This window comes from Gossypium arboreum, chromosome 10 (assembly GCF_025698485.1).
Source record: "Gossypium arboreum isolate Shixiya-1 chromosome 10, ASM2569848v2, whole genome shotgun sequence".
NCBI lineage: Eukaryota > Viridiplantae > Streptophyta > Magnoliopsida > Malvales > Malvaceae > Gossypium > Gossypium arboreum.
The window spans coordinates 13,267,043-13,289,414 of record NC_069079.1 but is presented as its reverse complement, the minus strand read 5'-3'; the positions used below and the strand labels follow the sequence as shown (position 1 = coordinate 13,289,414).

The 22,372-nt window shown below is 30.6% G+C and overlaps 1 protein-coding gene across 1 annotated transcript; it reads right to left on the bottom strand.

The window, feature by feature from the left end:
• Window positions 1-2,930: 2,930 nt before the first annotated feature.
• LOC108489427 (ultraviolet-B receptor UVR8-like) lies at window positions 2,931-15,558 on the bottom strand. Its single transcript, XM_017793974.2, has 12 exons — window positions 15,239-15,558; window positions 13,583-13,769; window positions 8,570-8,716; window positions 7,452-7,533; window positions 6,742-6,897; window positions 5,357-5,530; window positions 4,758-4,829; window positions 4,117-4,188; window positions 3,835-3,953; window positions 3,577-3,662; window positions 3,435-3,487; window positions 2,931-3,313 (listed from the first exon to the last, which is right to left on the bottom strand). The coding sequence occupies exons 1-12, from the start codon at window positions 15,336-15,338 to the stop codon at window positions 3,233-3,235; spliced, it is 1,329 nt and encodes a 442-aa protein (XP_017649463.1). The 5' UTR covers window positions 15,339-15,558; the 3' UTR covers window positions 2,931-3,232.
• Window positions 15,559-22,372: the final 6,814 nt, after the last annotated feature.

Below are 22,372 nucleotides of genomic sequence, written 5' to 3'. Positions count from 1 at the left end.
GCTCGACCAAAAATTCTAGAAAAAGAATTGTAGATGAACATATGAGTCTAGTTTCAGGAAAAATTTACGGAACTGGTTTTCGAGTTTTGGAACTCGAGATATGATTTTTAAGGTGACAGTGACGCAGTTAGCCAGCTCGTCTAGAAATTTAAAATGGACTGTGCAAATAAGTGATTTAAGTCTGCGAACCTCTCGTGTCTGACTCCGGCAACAGTCTCGAGTACGGGGTGTTACAAGTTGCTTTCATAATGGTATGTCATTAGGGAGAACCCAATCACGATACCATAATGGAATGCATTTGTAACTAAATGAGTTTATAATTAATAGGAGAAAAGTTAGAACTTAATTATTAATCATTGGAGCCTCAGCTACATATGTACAATCGATCCCTCTGATAGCTCGTTGAAACCAAAAATGAATTACGTGTTTGGAATAGAAATGAATGGAATGAATAGAAAAAAAGATAAATGAGAAACATTCAGGAATTATTATGGTTTTCTTCAAAATGGAGAAATAGAATCATTTGGAAATGAATGTAGGTTTCCAAAAATAAAAATAGAAATGGAAATTTGCAATCCTATATGGATTACTTAAAAATGATCGAAAGAATGAGTTTATATTTTTGGACTATTTTGAAACCCGAAAATGAAAATAAATCATTCAATTATAGTGAACATGTTGAGTTGTAAAATATTGAACATATTTTCTCGAAATTTTGTCAGGGATAAAATCGTCAAATTTTTATTAGGGGTAAAATCATCAAAACTTTGTTGGGGAAAAATAGGGAAGATAATATTTTATATATAAAAATTTAATTTAATTTTGGAAAAATAGAGAAACTGAATCGGGTTGGATCACATTATAGAGTACTAGGTCAAAAAGGCCTAAAAAGTACTCGTAATTGGACCTGATGTGAGAAAGGCCTAAAAATCCCTCATGGACATGAAAGGGGCAAAAACCCTAGTAGGAAGGGTGTGTCGTCCACTCCAGTCCTATCCTAAGTAGGATGTTTTTTTGTTTGAAATAAATCACTAAAACTCAACAAGGGTTTTGTCTTCTCTTCCTATAAATAGATTGTTATTCTACCAAAAAAGAAAAAAATTATTCTCAACTATTTGACATGTTTTTCCTGAATAAGAATTCTATCGGTTTCGATTAAGAAAATAGAATTTTCGTTTTCACCCCAAAATGAGAGAAATTTTTTTTCTAGTTCTGTTTTTCGATTCAATTGGTTCGAGCCCACACTTAAGCAATTCGTGGTATAAGAATAGTGAAGAAAATCGTTTGGTTGAAAGCTAGGAACAATGAATGTCCGCTAAGCCGAAAACACAAGCACAAATTCAGTTAAGGATTATTGCTATAAATATCACAAACCAAGTCGATTTTCAAAATTTTAATTTTTCACTGTGCAAGAACACCGTTTTTAAGCCAGGATTTTTCCAACAATCAACCTGGCCTAAAGCACTAAAAGATCCAACGTTATTCAATTCAACACAATTTGGGAATCCCTCTAAATTAAAACCCAAGATTGGATTGATGTTCACCCACGATTCTCTCCTTATCTCATCCCTCCCCAAAGCTTGCTTATTCAAATTTGCTTCCCAAGATTCCTCATCTCCTTCCTCCCAAATCTAGACACTATTCATTGTGGTAGTTCTCCTTGTCTAAGCTTTTAGAGGCAAATTCCATCACATTCCCACCTCGGCACAACCTAACTGGATAAAACTTATCATTATAGCCCAAACATCCATGCAAGAAATAGAATAAAGTGAGCCTTTCTTATAAAAGATTCACATAAGTGAATTTTGATGAAGATACCATGATTTTCTTCCTTTCCTTCAGAGGTCTTATAACATCTAATTCAACTCTGATTTTGATATAGTTCTTGATTCCCCAATTTAATTGTTTTGTATCATACACCAAGAATCTCCCAATAAAATTTCCCAATTGTTTTGCCACAATCTCCCAAAAAAAACCTGGAGACAAATCATACACTTGAATCCAAAATGTCGAGAAAATCAGGACTTGTATCGAATCTTTATTTTTTCTAACCAATGGATAACCAATAGATGGTTATTGAACGTCCATGGAGTCCTATTTATCACCCACTTGATATCCATTTCATGAAAAAAATTGAACAAATATCTCTTCTCCCAAATCCGAGATCTGAACTCCCCCTAAAAAATGCCACAAATTCGTCACTGTGTTCCTCATAGCCAAAAAATGAATAACACTAACCGTCAAAAAATATCCTACCAGACGGTACTCATATGCCGATTTTTGTGACTCTGGATCTATCGATAAAAGCAAAAACTCTTCTTTCCCATCCAATCATCTCCTTCTCCATAGTTGAATATCAACAGCAACAATAAACCACAATTCTCAAATCAAGATCCAAATAGACCCAGGAGAATAAATCCTTAAAATTCTATCCAAACTTGAATTTCTATTTCAAGTATTGTTTTACTAATATAACTTTTATTTAATTATTTTTAAAACATATTTATACAATAAAAATCTTAATTAATTTAGATTATATATTGATATTAAGTAAAATTTCAAATTTTAAAAAACCTTATCCCTCTTCCCTAATCGGACTGAAAAAGAAAGTAATATTTTGAATACAATGAAACTTGGAATAAAATAAAACGGTGTTGAGAAAAAACAGCGTTCTTGAAGAAATGTGCAGGTTTTCCGAGGGGTATTATTTTACAGGAAGTATTTAAGTTGATATCAGTATGATTGTGAATATACTGTTCCAAACAACAGCAAGATTTATCATTGGTATTATTTTTTAATGTGCACTTTTTTTTTTATTTTGTAAAACAATTTTATTTTATATTTCATAAAAAGCAACTTCATTTTCTCCAAGAAAATATGAAAAATTGGTCGATTAATCCAAATAGAAACTGCAATCTACAATCCAAACATAATAAAACCATGAAAATGGATACTATTAAAACAGCCATATTGATTGTAGTGTTTCAACAACTGAAGAAAATTATAAGCAGTAGTAACATAGCCTACAAACCTCATAATAATAGTAGTAATAATAACCAACAACACACTCACCTTACAAACGCCTCTCAACTTATAGGCTTTGCTGCATGAACACATCATCGCATTTATTCTTGCATGATATATATATGTTAAAAGACGATTGACGCATTTTTTTTCTTTTCTTCGGACTGAATCCACATAGTTTACGACCACTCAATCTGCTTCAGAGGAATTACATTCGTATTCGCTTCACGTCATTCTCAGGGACACTCACATCACCCCCATTCCCCTTTCCCGAATGAACCGTTTGTCCCTGCATCCACATTACCATAAGCAGACAACCAAATTGCAGGAAAAATAAAACCAAGATGTTTGTAGCTGGAAATATGCGTTTAAGCGTTTCCAGAATTCAACTATATTTCGTTACAACTTACACTTTCATCGGGAACAATTGCATATCGCTCGGTTGGAGAAACCCAGGTTTTACCTGCCCACACAAACATATAGAACATGGAATTATCAAAAAAACAGAAAGCAAAGCAGGAAGGATGTCCAATGTAATTAATTATACAGCACCTGACAATGGATCCAGCTTTGAAGATTCTATCTGTTGCCCACTTGAACCATCAACACTCAAAGCCTCTATAATCTTCGGAACATTCCTGATAATAAGAACAGAGATTGTGACTACTTGGTCAACCACCAAACTAAACAGCACATTTTTCTTAATTTCGTGAAACAAATTGAAAGTGTGTATGATAGGCACATTGTTCTATAATCTTTGGAACATTCCTGTCCCCTGGTCATCACTAGTCTATATGGAAATGTGATTACCGGTCCGTGGATTCTCCATGCCCGAGCTGTCCATTTGTACCCCTTCCCCAAGAGAAGACATTTTTCTCTTCAGTAATTGCAAGTGTGTGCCTCCAGCCGCATGAAACCTGAACTACTTTCTGCCAAGTAAGAGACATACATATGAGAAGAGACTGCTTAACCACTATCGTAGAAAGAGGAAATACCTCTCGATGAGAAATCAAAAGAAGAAAATTCTGAAAGAACTGAAACCAATCTCATTGCCTATCTTAATATTCAGAAGCTACAGTAATAAGAAAGTGCCTGCTCATGAGGAAATTTAACTAGCACTGGAGAGCAATGATCAGCGTTGTCACCAACCCCCACCTGTCCAAACTGTAAATGAGGTAGAAAATCTAATCAATAGTTGGACATACTGCAGACAAAGACTGGACAAATAAAACTCAATGAAGAAAACGCATAAATGGGAAAAGCTAATTACTTACTGAACCTTTGACAAGCATTCATAACCATAATTTAGTCACACATATCATAAAACCTTAGACAAATGCAACAGTAAATTATTATCGTGCAGACAAGTCCATCCTTTGTTACTCAAACTATGGTCTAGGTGTTGAATTTAGGTTAGTGTCCTTTATATATTTAAACAATTGTCTAAGTTTTTCTATATATTTGGAGTTGGAGGTCATATCCTTTATCCATATGTTGGACACAACTGCCAGACATGAATACTTCAAGAAAAATGAAGAGTTGAAGCAACAAAAGGGGTCCATCTGCAGGGGTGCATGCATGTCTACCAAAACAAAAAGATGCTTAGAGGCCTCAAATACATATAAAAGGGGTTCACGATTAATGTTTTAGCAAACAAACAGAATAATATCACAACAGAATGACAACACAATGCATTTCAAAGATATAAACTAAGAAACTTGATTTTTTCAAACCTTGTTCCATCCCCAGCCATAGAGTTTTCCATCAGATGTGAGTGCCATTGTATGTCTCCATCCACCTGCTATCTAAAAGGATTCAAACCAAAATGCAACAGAAGTATTTTAAAACATACTTTTGAACCCAACATATATTTGACAGAAACAATATGCATCAAATATCATGAAAAGTATCGAGTATGACTAAGAAAATGGTATGATTTTTTTTTTTGTGGGGGAATCCTACACAATGAAGTCTGATATCACCAGAATAATTCTAGCTGGTACCTGTACATAATCTTAAAGTCTCACTATGCTGAATTGATGATACAGAACAAGGAATGAACATAAGAAACCTAAAGACCAAAGGGAAAACTAAGGAGAGAGCAGGAGAAATAAGAAGGTAAATTGATAGAACCCAGGGAGAGGGAAAATCTCACAACTTGATAAGTTAATATTCTAGATCTCAAGAATTCTTAATCCAACACTGGAAGAATAACCCATCAAAACCATAAAAACTTGACATAAGTCCTAAATCCGAAATATATCCTAAATACAAACAAAATCCTACTTTGAATAAGGAAACATTGCAGATTGTAAACATGGAAATATTTTACCTGCTTAATAAAACTGTCAGCTAAAGATTCCACCTTATGCGGAACAAGGTGATCCTCAAAGTCCCCATGTCCTAGTTGACCATACTTGCTCCACCCGTAAGTGTATAATCTACCAGTATCAGAGACTGATATGGTATGCCGCCATCCACAAGCAACCATATTCATCTTCTCTCCCTGCATTTGAAAATTCTTACTACAACAGAAAACATGGAAATTAAGGCTGTTAACTTTGAATATCTTGTTTAAGATGAGCTTGTAGTTTAAAAACATAATATTTTGCCTTAAATTGTTTTGGAAATATTCTGGTCTCATCATTGTTTCTTCAAAAATACATGTTCTTGAATAAATGTTAGTGGTTAAATTATTTTTGAGAAACATAAACGCTCCTTCAAAATGCTACCTTGGTTGCTAACAGCTTCTTCATGGGAAAGATGAGAATTTAGCTTTAATTTTCAAATTTATTCTTTCCAAAATTTGAATTTTGTTATTATTGCCTCTTACTAATTATGTTTTGATATGTATAAAATTATTCTTGGTAAAATTATTCTTGGTAAATGATTGACTGATAAAATGCTTGGTCTTGGAAATAGACTTGAAATATGATTTATCTTTGTTCTTAATGGCAAATCAAGATTGTGAGTTTGTTCTTGATGAAAAATTTTAATTCTTGGTTCATCTGTTTTCTTTTTTTTTTTTTTGAAAACATGTTTGGGATTGTTATTTAGAATTTTTACTCAAGTGACAATTACTTGTAGTGCTTTCTTTTATCTTAAATCATTATTGTTTATGGCCAACAATAGCTTGTATTAACATATTTATTCATGGTAAAAATCTCTTGATCATTAATTTGAATGATGAACAAGTCTTTAACTTTTTATGTATACATGACCAAAAAAGATTTGATACATGACATGTTTGGGAAGTTTATTATGCTATATGGCCTATAGCTTAATTGAATACTTTAGTTGAAAGTGGTATATCATTTGAGTATAACAAAAAATTTGTTACATTAGGTATCTTAGTGCTACAGCTAATAATGAATATCTTCTGAAAGGATTTTCTGTTTATGAAAGGAGAACTTGAGCATGAAAGAACTCGTATTTCTAACACAAGAAAAAAATGGCTACATTCTTATATGCGAAAGAAAAAGGAAATTTAGACTAAATAGTTGAAGACTAAAAGCAATAAATACCACGGACAAAAAAATTAAAGCACCAGATGCAAACTTCCATAAATCATATATCAACTTATATATAACCTTAAAACAAGATGTTATGAGTTATCTGCCTTGCATATTTATTAAGGATGGTCAATCATCTTTATAGAATCTCATCATTGATACTTTAAGGATAACATGCCAAACAAATAGTACCAGTTTGACTTACATTGAGAGTAGAAACCTTCTCAGGAACTAAGCGATCATTTCTGTCACCTAAGCCCAAGTTTCCATATTGTCCCCATCCCCAACCATAGAGTGCACCGTCTTCTGAAACAGCAGCGGTATGCTCAGCACCAGCAGCAACCATTTTGATAGAAATACCCTTCAACAGACATGGAAATGCAAGGTGATAATCACTTCAACAAAGTGCATATGCAACTTTTAGCTTGATTGAAGTATCAAGACAGAATTAAAAAGTTGAAGAAAAGCAAGAAATTTGATGGAGATTTCAAAGATTTTAACCAAACTGTCAACAAACATACAACTGTATTTAAAAATTTCAGACTGTTGAATTTGAATAGTCCTGATAACATGTTTCCTTCAAATAATTGTATATTTTTCATCATAAACTCAAAAGTAATTTACAAATCTATTTCTTCTCTGGCTAGTATTACATGCTAAATGCAACTTCCAATTTGTTCCAATAAGAAATCCTAGATTGTTGACATTGATTAACTTAAAATCTTGTAGAACATAGCTTTTGAGTGTGATGCAATTCATTATACGCTTATAAATACACATATTGTGAATGTCAACAAAACAAGGAACCTGGATGCACAGGCAGAGGCTGTTTTATTTTAATGCTGAAGTACAAACAATGAAGAATGGAGCATCAGATGACTATAAGATATAGGACAACCTGGTAACAAGTAATACCTGAAAGGCTTGAATCTTTTGAGGCACAAGAGAGTCTTCAATGCTTCCAAGACCAAGTTGACCATTTTGATTTCTTCCCCAACTTCAATTAAATTCCAAAATAAAACGTTACAAAAAAGGTAAAAAAAAAAAATCAGTAATAAGAGCAATCACAAACATAAATTGAAAGAAGCAATTGCAAAAGTTGGAACAAACTACTTCAAAAGGCAATAAAACTTCTTCATAAATGGCTACTAACTTAAAAAATATTTAGGTTTCCGGGTACATGTTGCTCAACCAAAACATAACAATTCTGAAATTTAATCATATGAATCATAGTTCTACAAGAAATTGTGATCACCGTCAGACAGACAGACTCATCCAAAAGGAGAAGGTATAGATGAAACTACCAAAAAGAAGATATGTTTTTTTTTTTTTTCCCTGATCTAATGATAAGGTCATAGTGTAACCATGGCGCATACCGATGTAGCAACAAAAGCCTTAGGTTCATCATTGTTTACATCATTGTATATATGGGACAAATGTCAGTTTTCTCATTAATTTAAAAGTTTCATAAGCAAATGGGAAGACATATATATAACTGAATCAAGTAAAATGTATATTGAACCCTACATCTCAAGTGTTTTCACACTAAAGCTTTCTTGTAGATTGTCTCCTGCATGGAATGAATGCTTTCTAAAATGAAAGAATTTTACATTTAATTTCATGCATTCCAGCCCTCTTATGGATCTTCCCTAATTGCATTCAGAGGTCAAAGTTGCTGTGATTTCTTAATTACTACAAGATGACCTCTTGAACTATCTTTGCTTACATGACAGCCTACTTCATGAGGACCGCTATAACTAATATTTACCAATCTTTTTGTTCACCATAATAGGTGCATTATAAGCTTGATACCCAAGCTTGGCCACTTCAAGTTCAAACTACTATTTGTAGCATCTCCATGCAATTACAAAACTTAAAACTCGAGGCACTAATCAACATAGTTAACCATTTTTAACTATTAAAAATAAAATCGTTTTTAACCCTAAAAGAAATTGAAACAAAACATCAAACATATATATATAATCATATAGTAAAAAAAAAATCAAATAAAATAAGGTAAAAACCAAACATACCTCTGGACCTCGCCTTCCATTGTCACAGCTAAACAATGGCTGTCTCCACAAGCAATTTGTTTAATCCTCAGACCATGTAATGCTTTTATGGGTTGAGGAGTGAATAAGTCACTAAAATCTCCATGACCAAGTCTTCCAAAGTCACCCCTGGTACCAGTAACAGTGAGAAACATACATTTAATAAGAGTTGAAAATAGAAAACATTGTGCTCAACAATAAGAGATGTTACTGTTGGATTTGAGAATTCAAAAACTACTAACTTATGAGACTGTGATATTTAGTAATATTAACTTTGAAATTACAATATGCTACCAAAAAGCTTGTGCCTTAGTAGCATGGATGGTTTTGCGTGGTTTATGAATTGATCTTTTAGTCGGAATGACTTTAGGATTTAGATTTTATTTTGAGTATTGAGTCCAAAACGACTTTTGGGCTTAAGACCTAATTTAGGTCATATCCATTTTATTTAGTCTTTCATTTACTTTTTTTATTCATTTTCTTAGTTTTAATTTTATTTATGATTTCTTTATTTTTTCTAAAAAAAGAAAAAACAAACAGGAGACGAAATGGATAGGAAAATATATTTTGAAACCAAATACAACCTCTGAATCAAAGACTTAAACATTGTTCTAAAGTTTGAATTGAATCTAAAAAACCGATAATTATTTGAAACAATGTGGTATACCACAAGCACAGGCAGGGTTCAAAGGTTACTATATGTTTTTAGATATCAATTAAAGACATTTGTCAGCCTCTTAATTTTGCTTGTAGAGTTATAAAATTATTTAATGCTATATTTGGATAAATAATTAAAAAAAATTTTAAAAACCAGTAAAAGGAAAAGAAATACAAGTTAAGAAAAAGAAAGGTTATATGGAGATTTGGCAAAAAAAAAGACATTTGATATTTCAAAGAAGTTTTTTGGAGATTGGCAAAACAATCAAAAAAATCAAAAGAGAGATCGGCAAACAAATTTTTGGAGTTTTACTATTTACAAAGTTGTTTGAATCAGACTGGCTGGAACAGGAATTGAGTATTAAACTGATTGATTCGAGAATAGTTACGGACCAATTGAAACAGGCAAGAAAATCAGTTGAACTAGATTTTTAATATATATTTTTTATCTTTATAATTTTTTAATAATTTATTTAATCGAATCGGATGAACTCATTGAACCGATGAACTAATAACCTGATTAATTTAATTACTAATCTAGTTCAGAAAACTTTGAATATTTGTCATTTCATTTTGGGCTTAAAGTTTAAAGATTAAAGATGTTTTTGCATTTTGCTATTTTTTTTAAAAAAATTAAGTTGAAGGAATTGACAAGGATTACTGTATTAATCCATTATTATAAAACTTTATTTTTTTTACCGTACTTACAATCACATGTTATTCTCTAACTTTTGCTTATAAAATTTTAAACTCCTATATATAATTTTCCTTATTATATAATTTATTTATTAATATGTATGCCTATGTGAATATAAATATAACTTATACTAAATCATATAGTTAGATTAACATAAGTAATATAACATATGATTTTATGGAATTATTGTTAACGTAATAGATAAAAAATCTATTTATAGTACATACTAATAAATATAGAAATTAAAATTTAATTATATTAATGAAAATTATTTATTAATCCAGAATACAATATATATTTAATTTAGAAAAACTTTTAACTAATGAAAATACCCTTTATTGTTAATTATATTATTAAATTGACATCATAATAATAACTTATTTAATAATATAATTTATTAGTATATAATAAAAGTAAAATTAATTAATTTGGTCATATCTTTTAAAAATTCTATTTAAAAATTGCATAACATATTATTAATTAATAAAATTATAAATCTATAAAATCATTGAATATAATTATTTTGGCCAAACATTGAATATAATTGAATAAATTAAAATTAATAAAAATCCAAGTTTTTAATTAAATAAATATAATTTTATATATAAATATGATTTTATTTTAAATATGATAGTAATTAATAATGTTAAAATCAAAATTTTTATAATCAATAAAAATTAAATGTTTGAGATTAAACAATAAATATAAAAGATAATATCCATATATTAATAATCTAATTAATATGTATAAATTTATCTATTAATAATGTTTTCATTATCAATGTAATAATTATTAAATTATACTATTATCTTAGCTTAATTCTTATTTAATTAGTATTACAATTATATACCAATTAAAATTTAATATTTACCACTATAAATATATGAATTAGCAAAGCATTTTCATTCAAAATAGACTTTGTTTCCATCACCAAAAATGTATGATTTTCATTATTATTTGAGATGTTTAGTTATTATTATTTGACATTTGATATTAGAAAGTTTTATTATTATATTTTAATATTATTTATATAATTGTTAATGTTATTTATTGTTGTGTTGTAAAATATTATATCAAAGACAATAAAATATTAAAATAATGATTGCTTATACATGAAATTTTGACTCATATTTGAATAAAAATTATTTTATCTAATTACTTAATATTTTTCTTGGTTTGGTTTCTAATTTTTTTTTAGTTTTTATTACTTTTAAAATGAATTTTATTACCTCAATTGTTTTTCAAAATTAATGGACTTTCCTTGAAAAATTAAACCAACTATTATTTAATTAGCAAATATTTTTTAAAATTTATAAAATATATTATTTAAGAAATTTAAAAATAAACAGGTATGTTATAATTTAAAACCATAGTATTAAAAACATAAAACTCTAATAGTAGAAAAAAATTAAAATAAATGAAATTATAAAAATAAGGGTAAACTACCAAAATAGTCACTTTTGTTTGTCTCAAATTACATTTTGATCACTTATGTTTGAAATGTTATGTTTTTGTCACTTATGTTAATATATTGTAACATTTTAGTCACTAAGCGTTAATTGTCGTTAACGGTATAACGGTAAGCTGACGTGACATGTTAAATTATCATTTTAAACGAAAATTTAAGATTAAATTATAAAATTAATCCCTATTTTTTTTATTTTGAGCAATTTAATTTTTTTTCTTTTATGTTCCTTGAACTTTCTTTTTTTTTTTTTCTTTATATTCCATTCTCTTCTCCTTCTACCTCTGCTTCCCTCCCTTTTCCATTTCTTTTTACTAGTTTTTTTATATTTTCCTTTTATTAAAACTAGCCCCTATACTTTTATTTTTTCTTTTATTTATTTGTTTCCTTTTCTTCTTCTCTTTTATTTCTCTCTTCTCATATTTTTCTTTGTAGAAACATAATTTTGCCCACCAAATAAACCAAGTATTTATTTCTTTCACATGATTCCTAAATTGAATTTAACCTAAAACCGAATAATCATTCTTAATCAAATACCGATTTAAATATAGCCTAATTTTGAAACTAAAACTGGATCTAATTAATCAATATAAAAAACCATATCCTTAATCAAATCTAAACATAAGTTGAAATATTTATATTCAAAACAATTTTTTTTTGTTTCCAAACTTTTATAGAATCGTGTAGATTATTCCCTTCTTGTTCTTATTTTCTGACGAATAAAATTAAGCAAACGATAAAATTAATCTAAAACTTCTTGGATATTCCCAAGCAAACTTGATTAGAAGTCAAGCATGGATGAACCGAAGAGGAAAAGAGAGCATGGAACCAAACTGGCTTGAGTAAACTTGAGGGCAAGTTTATATGATGGACGTTTTAGTCATTGAGAGTGTAGAGCTCATTTGAAGAATTCGTGAAACAACGTAATTTCGAAAAGGCGAGAATGTTGTAGATAAGATAGATAAGGTGATCGTGAGGGTTGGTTAGGAGATTAAGGGAACGAGCTCGAGAAACTTTGTCAAAGATAGATTGCCACAAGTCACGACTAGTAAGGTCTTCAAGAGAGGCGAGCTTGTGGACTAGATCATTGAGAGATCCAAATAGGTTTGTTAAAGCGATGGTGAATGATAAGAGTTTGTAATTGTGGGCGAGAATATGTGTAGCCAATTTATTTTGATTTCAACTTTCGCCTTTTCTTTTTTCATAAACATAAAAAAGTTTTAACAAATGAAAAAAATAGAAAAACTAAGTTAAAAGAGATAGGGAGGAAAATAGAAAAAGATGTAGAAGAGAATGAAAAAAAAAGAAAGTTAAAAGAGCATAAAAATTAAATTGCTCAAAACGAAAAAATATGGTAACTAATTGTATAATTTAATCTAAAATTTTTGTTTAAAATGATGATTTAACGTGCCACGTCAGCTTACTATTACACCGTTAACAGCAATTAATGGCTTAATGACTAAAATATAACCCGAGGTAAATAAAAGTGACTATTTGATATTTTACCCTAAAAATAATATAATATAATATCATCTCATGTTATTTATTCTATTAAATTAACACTTTATAAAAGATATATGTATTTAATATTAGTTTAGGTTATCTTGGATTATTTTTAATAGAGTTATCTCTTATTAAATTGATAATTTTGAATTAAGTTTATTAGGATTTAAATTATTTTGAATTTAGATTATTTCAAGTTTTAATCCTTTTAAATTTGGATTTAAAAAATTAACTTCTTATAATAAATTCAAATTAGGTATGGATTTTAAGTATTCAAGTTGAGTTCTTTTAGCTTCAATTTCATGTTATTTCGAGTCTAGATTGTTTTGAGTAATTTTCAGGTTCTTATAGAACATATTTAGGATGTTGACATTTTATAGTCGGTTATGTACTACTCTTTCTTATTTTATTAAGTTCATTTAGTATAATTTGATTGTTTCTAATGGATCTACTTCTCTAAATGTGTATTTTCAATTTTGAGGGGTGAATTATTTTTAAAAAAAATTCGTGATGATTTGGATAAGACAGGGAAAGTGGTATAATATTTGTGTAACTATAGAAAAATTGCTGAAGTGTGTTAAAAAGAAATAAAATTAACTAAAAAAAATATTATGATTTCTTAAATAACTAAAGGCACAAGTAAGTCTGAGAGACCGAAGAAAAGAGAACGTACCATCCCCAACTATACACTTCAGTGCCAGACAGTGAATATGCAGTTGTATGATCGGCTCCACATGTAACAGATATTATATCAAGTCCATCCAATGCACTCAATCGTGTTGGCGAAAGTCGATCTTCCGCATCGCCATGGCCTAACTGCCCGTCCTCTCCTCGTCCCCATGAGCAAACAATATTTCCAGCTGTTAATGATCAAAAACAAGGATATACGCTCAAGTAGGTTTATGAACTTAAACCAACATGACTAATATCAGAATCTTGACTTTGAGATGCACTTATAAAGACAATAGTATTTATGACTTAAGCTCTCAACTGGATCTTCAGCACCCTAGTACAACAATAACATTGCTGTTGCCATGCACATGTGTTACTAAGACTAGGCATACAATATCCATATCCATGAGCATAGTACAGGCCTTAGCCATAAGAACTAACAGCCTACATTTCTCTGATTCCTTGTTTTACTTTAAGTCCTTGCATCCAACACGTGTCTGACACTTATTTGGATACAAGAGTGGAAAAAGTTTGAACACATCTGGGTTAGACATATGGTATTTGACACTCACCCAATAATATAGGCTAAGAACAAGAATATAAGAGCTTTTCTCTATGGCATATGCAAAAGGAAAGTAATGGATCTGTTTGTTCACATAAAAAACATGCTATAAACAACTTAAGAGCCACTGAAAGGTTTCATTTCTCCTGTTTTTGAACAGTTGACAAGCCGTACGCCTACATTGCTTCAACTCTATTTTTTTCAATATATAAGTTTTAGGATATGACACTGTTCCTGCACGCATAAGACACTTCAACTACCATAATTTATTTACTATGTATATATTTCAATAGTTATACATAAAATAAGAAATAATCAATATAAATTTAAACTTAGGAGAAAAAACTCTTGTAAGAAAAAAGAATTTCCTCCTCTTTACCCTAAGTAATTAAAAATTATCGATTCAAATTAATTTAGTACTATATCATATAGTAAAATACGGTGATTCCTAGGATTAATGCAATTGTTTACATGGGAAAAATCAAGCGTGGAATCAACTACTGATATTTTCCAAAGTTTAACAGTGGAAATCATGTCATAGCTGATGTCAAAATTGGCCTAAAAGTCAAGAGATAAGACAAGACAACTCCCACCAGGTTGAAAAACGTCAATACGAAAATCGATGTCATTTGAAAAATATAGCATCATATGCATGTAATTACATACCAAAATACAACATGGGATGCTAACAGGGAGAGCTAAATCTGGTCATGGTATGAAGAAGCAAACATAAGAAAGCGTTTACGAGATAGAAAAGGATCCCAAAAGTTTCATCCAAAATGAAATATTTATAGGAAATCTGTGAACTTTGATTGATCGAAAGCATTAAAATGATGCGAAATGACATAATTTCCCAGGTATATTGAAGTTTTTGCTAGTAACAAAGGATCTGAGTGGCCTGTTTACGCGAGATTTCTAATTTCAGTAAATTAAGTAAGCAGAAGTGTGCAAGAAGAGGGTAATTCCTATCAAATTTGACCAATTCAGTAGTCCCAGAGAAGAAAGAAAAAAGATCCAGCAACAAAAACTAAAAAAAAAAAAAGTACTTGGAAATCAATTAAAAAGAAAGGAGGGGCAAAAGGAAAGGAGTAATACATAGAAGAGCAATGGAGTGGCTAGCACCAGCCGAGATGAAAAGAACCTGACGAAATGGACCAGTGACCTCAGTCATACGCACATCCTCTTCTGCTGCCATTTCTATATATCTTCCCCTCCCCCCCACCCAACCACACAATTTGTGGGATTTTTTTAAAATCTCTTGAAGATCTTTGTGTGGCCTTGATGAAGAAGAAAGTGAAACAGGAGATATTTTCAGAGGATTTTTGAAGATGAAAGAGAGTAGTAATAAATGGGGAGTGAAATGACGGGTTTGAAAGTTGAAAGTTTGAATAACTAGTTAAATAAAAAAAAAAGGAAAAAAAATATAATAATGAAGACAGAGATGGAAAGTCATAAATAACCCAGGGCAAGGGTTGTTTACAGTGACAGAGAAAGGACATGTGCACTATAAGAAGTTAAAAAAAAATAAAAAAAAAAGAGCCCAAACCAACAACAGAGACTCTTGTGACAATGATAACACTATGCCAACGAAGATGAAGAATATACAAGAAGAAACTAGACTTCCTCTCTCTCTCTCCCACACTTGGAATATCCTGCCTACCTACGAAGTTGACTCACTTGATATTTATATGATTTTGGTGTCAGGAGTAAAAATATTATTATTTTTTTGTACATAAATGAGAAATAAGAAAATTTATTTGAGGCTTGCTGGTGGATAGGATAGTCACCCATCCATCAGTAATTAAGTTCCAGCAATCCTGCATCAAATTACTAAACTGATGAACTCTATCATATGGCTTATTAAATAACCATACTATTGTCATGGCATCCATCTTGTTTAATAGCTAAATGTTTAGCTAACTTTAAACCTTTGCGAATACCCCGTAGCTCTAGCTAGCTATCTTTCCTATTTTCATCCCGTATTAATCCCCTTATTGAGGCACTACTGGATTTCGATTTAACCAGACCATCCGTATTCCTTTCGACCCACTTTGGTCCTTTTAACATTGATCCCAGCTCATCAAATGATTATTCCATAGTCTTACCTTAAAAAAACATTACTGTTAAACCATCAAACAAAGGCTGGAAGTAAAGTGGATTGCAGGGAATAAAGTTGAATAGCACAAGTAATTTACTATATTAACACTTTCCTGTTGTAACCATAAAATAAAATTTGATATAAATTTAAAATTGTAAATAAGAATTTATCATACCAAATCATCAAAAATAAAATTAAATACGGAAGTGTACTTGAATTAATTGATTTCTTGAAATCTACTCATTATGGAGTTTTAATCTTCTAAATTAGCACACAAGAAATTTAGAAAATGTATCTCTCTCTTTTCTAAAGATAAGATATTAGAAAAGTTACCTTAGGTATAATTTGGGGACTATAGCCCTAATATATAACTATAACACATTAATCTTAACCCTAATTTCTAATCAGCTCATCATCAATTAGAAATTAGTTACTAAAAGATCTACACAGATTTAGCTCAGACTCTATTTAATAAATAAAATCCAATAAGTCTTAACCAAATTAGATCACTTTTAATTTAGGCTAATCTATTATGATAGTAAATAATAACATGTAATTACTATTATTATATATGTGATGTCCATATTTTTCCAACATCTTCTACCTGCAGGAGACAAAACCTTGCCCTTCCGATCACTAAGCTATCTCATCACCTAATCTAACAAATGAACAGTGTAACCTTTATGCGAATAATTGGAACCTCCAGGTACATTCTCAAGCTATCTGTCAGAGGAATATCGCCAGTGATAGCATGTTTATTATGCATATTTTACATGTTCAAATTAATTAATTCTTTATTAATTTATTCTAATTGATGATTTTATATTTAAATTCTATTAGGAAAGAAATTCGGATGGCTTAAATAAAAGAACAAGTAGAAAATGACTAAATTGGAGCGCAAACAATAAAAGAAGGGTCAAACTAGAAATTTTGAGATCTTTAAGGGCTAATAAGATTTTTTTTTTACTTTGTAAAAGTCATATTTAGAAATGAAAAATCTCATTTTGATTTCATGTAATGAGTGATTAGGTGGGTTAGCTAATTTTAGTGTATTGTTTGTGTATAAATAAAAGGGTATGATAGACTCGAAAGGACACATTTGACGCTTGAATTTACTTGCAATTGAATGAAATTATTTTTTTCCTTCCAATTTCATGCGTCATCAAGCATACTGCCATTCCATTTCAATTTCCTTATTTCTTTACAAAATTGTTTAATTGCTTTCTAAGCCTTTCCCTTTCCAACTTCCACCATTTCTTTAAAAACCATTTTCATACACCAACCAAGCATGATTAATTTCATACTTCACTAAAATTCTAACTTAGCTTTAAATCGGTATTCTTTCCGGTCAAGAATCGTGAGAATGAATCCGCACTAAAAATCTTTCATAACGGCATTCACCATCTCTCCAAAATATTGGGATAATCCAAATTCATCCCTTAAAGTTAATTCGATTTCAATACAAAGCATGTGCTGTGGTGGAGTCGTTTTGGTGTATATTTGGGAAGACGGGTGATTGTGTTGTATTCGGATTTCCGAGAACAAATTGGTACATCCTGGCAAGGTCAGACTAGTGGGATTTTCGTCAAGGGAGATAGTGATTGGATTTAAACCTCCCGCACAATTGAGGCCATTGATCCGAGTTAGGTTCTTCAAAACGAAAGGCTATCAGGGTCTTGAATTGCAATGGGTGTATCGTAGTTAGACAATCGATAAGGGTTGGTTTGCAGGTCTGGCAGTTAAGACGTTCTTAGCCACTATAACTAGCTTATTGTTTGGAGGAGAAAACTGATTTTCGAGGATCAATTCAGAAACAGGAATTCACCGAATTTAGGGCTAAGGCTTTATAATTTTGTTTACAGAATTCAAATTTGTTTTCTAGTTTTATTATATTTTTTATTTATATAATTGTTTATTTCTGTTATCTCACTTTCTAGACATTTTCAACTCTTCTAATTTATTTTACTTATTTTTTAGCAAGTCTGTTTTGAGTTGTAGGCACGACTATTGCCACGACATAAATTCTGTTCACAAAAAAAAAATGAAAGTTGATCAAAATAACCAATCCCTGTGGAGTCGACCCTACTTCTCTTTACTACTATTTAGAGTTATTTTATCGTAAGAATTTTTATTTGGTGGTTTCGACACCTATCAAATTTTGATGTCGTTGCGAGGGATTGAGAAGTTTTTTAATTTTCGTTTGTTTTCCTTATGACCAGATCAAAACCAAGGACTCTAGAATTTAAACTAGAAATAGAGAAGTTGGCTCGAAAACTACAAAGAGAAGCTATTCAACGTGGTAAACGACCATATTTCGAGTTTGAAAAGGGATCTTATATCGAGGACATTTTATTATTCAATGAACTAGATGATATGACAAACCAAACTATACGCCAGCTCGCAGCAGCACCAGATGAATAACAACCACTATGCATAACTTATCCAGCGAGAGGAATACCGTTTGAGTTGAAATCAAACTTAATTCATCTTTTTCCCACCTTTCACGTATTACAAAATGAAAATCCGCATACCCATATCAAGAAATTTCACATGGTTTGCACAAGCATGAAACCTTAGGGAGTAACAGAAGATCAAATTAAACTTCGTGCTTTTCCTTTCTCATTAGCTAACTTTGCTAAAGAATGACTATTTTATTTACCTTCAAGATCTGTCAATATATGGTCTAACATGTCACGTTTATTTCTTGACAAGTTCTTTTTAGTAGCTCAAACAGCCAAATTAAAAAGAGATATTGTAAGAATTTGGCAAAAAGAGACTGAATCGCTCTATGATTACTAGGAGCGGTACAAAAAATTGTGTGCATGTTCCCCACAACATGGCCTAACTGAACAATCGCTCTTATAGTATTTCTATGAGGGATTACTCCCGATGGAAATGAAAATGACAGATGCTTCCAATGAAGGGCACTTGCTAATATGACGCCCTAAAAAGCAAGAAAGTTAATTTCGACCACTGCTGCGAACTCTCAACAATTCCGACCGACTATAGAACCCACGAGATGGTCAATGGGTTAAGTTCTCTATCCCTAGAAGATAAAATTGATAAGTTTACTAATGTTGTTCAGAATTTGCTTACAGATAACCCAAGCCCAGCATGGTTGTGTGAAATTTGTGCTATGTCGGACCCCTGGACGGACTCATGTCCCATTTTGCATGAGGGTTCGACAAAACAAGCGAATGTTGTTAGAAAATTTCCAGGGCCACCCCAAAGGTGATATGATCCCTATTTAAACACCTATAATGCGGGGTGAAAAGATCATCCAAATTTGAGTTATAAGTTGAATATTTGATTCAATCAGCCATACCAACGAAGGCTGCTTCTGAATCAACAATTATCACCTCCAAAATCATCTTTAAAAGCCATAGTGGAAAGTTTAGCCAACAGTACCGAAAATTTTCAACAGAATATAGGAAACACATCTTCAAGAGCTAGACAAACAAATGAGTAAGCTTGCACTTACGGTCAGTCGATTGGAGTCACAAGGAAAATTATCGTTTCAAACTGAACCTAATTTTTGACATAATGCAAGTGCTATGATGTTGAGATGTGAAATGATTTTGGAACTTGCACCTAGCAAAATTTATGCCCACGACACTGGACAAGAAGGAAATAAACTTGACTCAAAGGCTCCAATAGAGTCAGCGTTGCAAAAACCATTTGCAATACCACCTCTATTTCTTAGAAGACTCACTCAATGCAAAAAGGAATGAGAAGAGAACGAGATCCTTGACACTTTTCGAAAGGCAGAAACAAACATACCTCTTCTTAATGTGATTAAGTAAATTCCATGATATGCAAAATTCTTGAAAGAATTATGCACGAGTAAAAAGAAGCTTCTAGCTAATTAAAAGGTAAGTGTCGGAGAAAATGTATCTATTGTTTAACAAAAGAAGATACCATCTAAATGTAAGGACCAATGTATGTTTTCTATATCTTGCAAAATTGGTAGTGTTGGGATTAAAAAAGCCATGTGCGACTTAGGTGCATCTATTAATGTTATGCCTTTGTTTATTTATAAACTACTAAATGCGGGTCCTTTAAAGGAAAAATGTGTAATCATTCAGTTTGCAGATAGGTTGGTAATGCATCCGGAAGGAGTGTGTAACATCCTTAACCAGTATCTGTCATCGGAAAGGGGTTACGAGCTATTACCAGACGAAACATAACTTCCAAATAATCATATGCATAATTTTATTGAAACTTTTAAAACAGATAATTATTAATATAAATAAGACTAAATTAATCTCTTTACAAATCATATTGTGGTACTTTCTAAACACATAACCAGATTTATAATTCATAAGCAATAAGCACCGAAGATATCATTTTATCACATTGCATTTGTTCATACCATAAATATAATATAATACTACAATCTATAAACACGATATAAGACATAATAAATAAAGATATTCAAACACATCTCATTTTTGGCAAGTTCCATTTGGCACCATTTAGAAAATAACAAACTTAATTCCTTATAACTTAAAGTATTATTCATTTAGTCACTTTACAAAACCTCAGCCGAATATAGTAATGCATATTTCAATGTCCACTTTTAACTTACTAAATCCCTTTACAAGCGTATATTCTTACATAGAACTAATTCCAAATATTATCCAAAATTTTCATATCACATTAAGAACATTACAACTATGTATTTGCAATGTAACAAACTTCATATTCAAGACCAATTCAACAAATACATATTCAACTAAGCACATACAATTATATATAAATCAACTCGTCACTTCATATACTTATATGTAAAATATATATATATATATATAAATACCAAATTGTGATTAATTTACCAACATAATTCTTATCCATTTCTTTACTTAATGAAAGAATTTTAATAAGCTAACACATCTATTATATATAAATATCATGTCTTAAACATATATCTCTTACGTGACAATAATTATTAATAAACTAACATAATTTGAAAACACACAACGAAGCATCCAAATTTATTATTCAAATGGTCAAAATCCAAATACAATTGCCGAATATAAACAAGTTAAATTCATATGCTTTAAACTACATATAGGAATTATACTTTTTCCAAATCACAAGACCATATTAAGTCATTTTATATTTGGCTATTCAATGAAAGTACACTATGAATCAAATTTTATACCTATCATTATAAAACCAAAGTTTTAGCCATATATACACAAAATCCTATTTCTCAATAAAACCAAATACAAGACATATTTGAATAAATAAACTTATGAGTAAAATATCAAACATAACCATACTTATATATACAAAAACCAAATCAACCAAAACCACAACCAAACATAATCATCAAGCCAAAGCATAAATTCCAAGATTAACAAAATGGACAAGCCATTTTCGCATGGCTTTTACATATATATACAACTTCAACCATATTCGAAAAGTAGTATAGTCTATACATGCCATAGGTTTCTAATTCAACTTTTAAAAGTACCGAAAGCGATCGCTAGTGTGATAAACTTCGCTGATGATCCCCGAGCCTGTAACTAGTTTCCAAAATCTATAAATAGAAGTAAAAATACACACACAGTAAGCTATCTTAGCTTAGTAAGTCATAAGCAAATATTAACTCAATAACAATAATAATTTAATAAGACATAACCAAACTATACTTGTAAATTCAAATATCCACATATAACTAAACATGAATTAAGTTTTGTCCAAACATGCATTCGTTCTTTATCCAAAATCATCTTTCATACTCAATATCAATAAAAATTTCACTTGACCGAATACATACTATCATAATACATTTATACAATTCACATATAGATAAATGCACATATAAACTTTGGCATAAGTATAAAATTCACATTTCCATATCATACATATATATATATCATTAAACCGATTATAACCAATCATATACTTAAACATATGGTTTCATTCACTTCATTCATAGCTCAATTCTTAATTCAAATATGATCTCAATGGCATTGATAATTTATTAAGGCATAACCAAGCCATACTTATGAAATTTAATTACCAAACATTTATCTATACATAAATTATAACATTTCCAAACACACATTGATTCATTAACATATTTAATATCACATAGACCTTATTTTGCCGAATATATATAC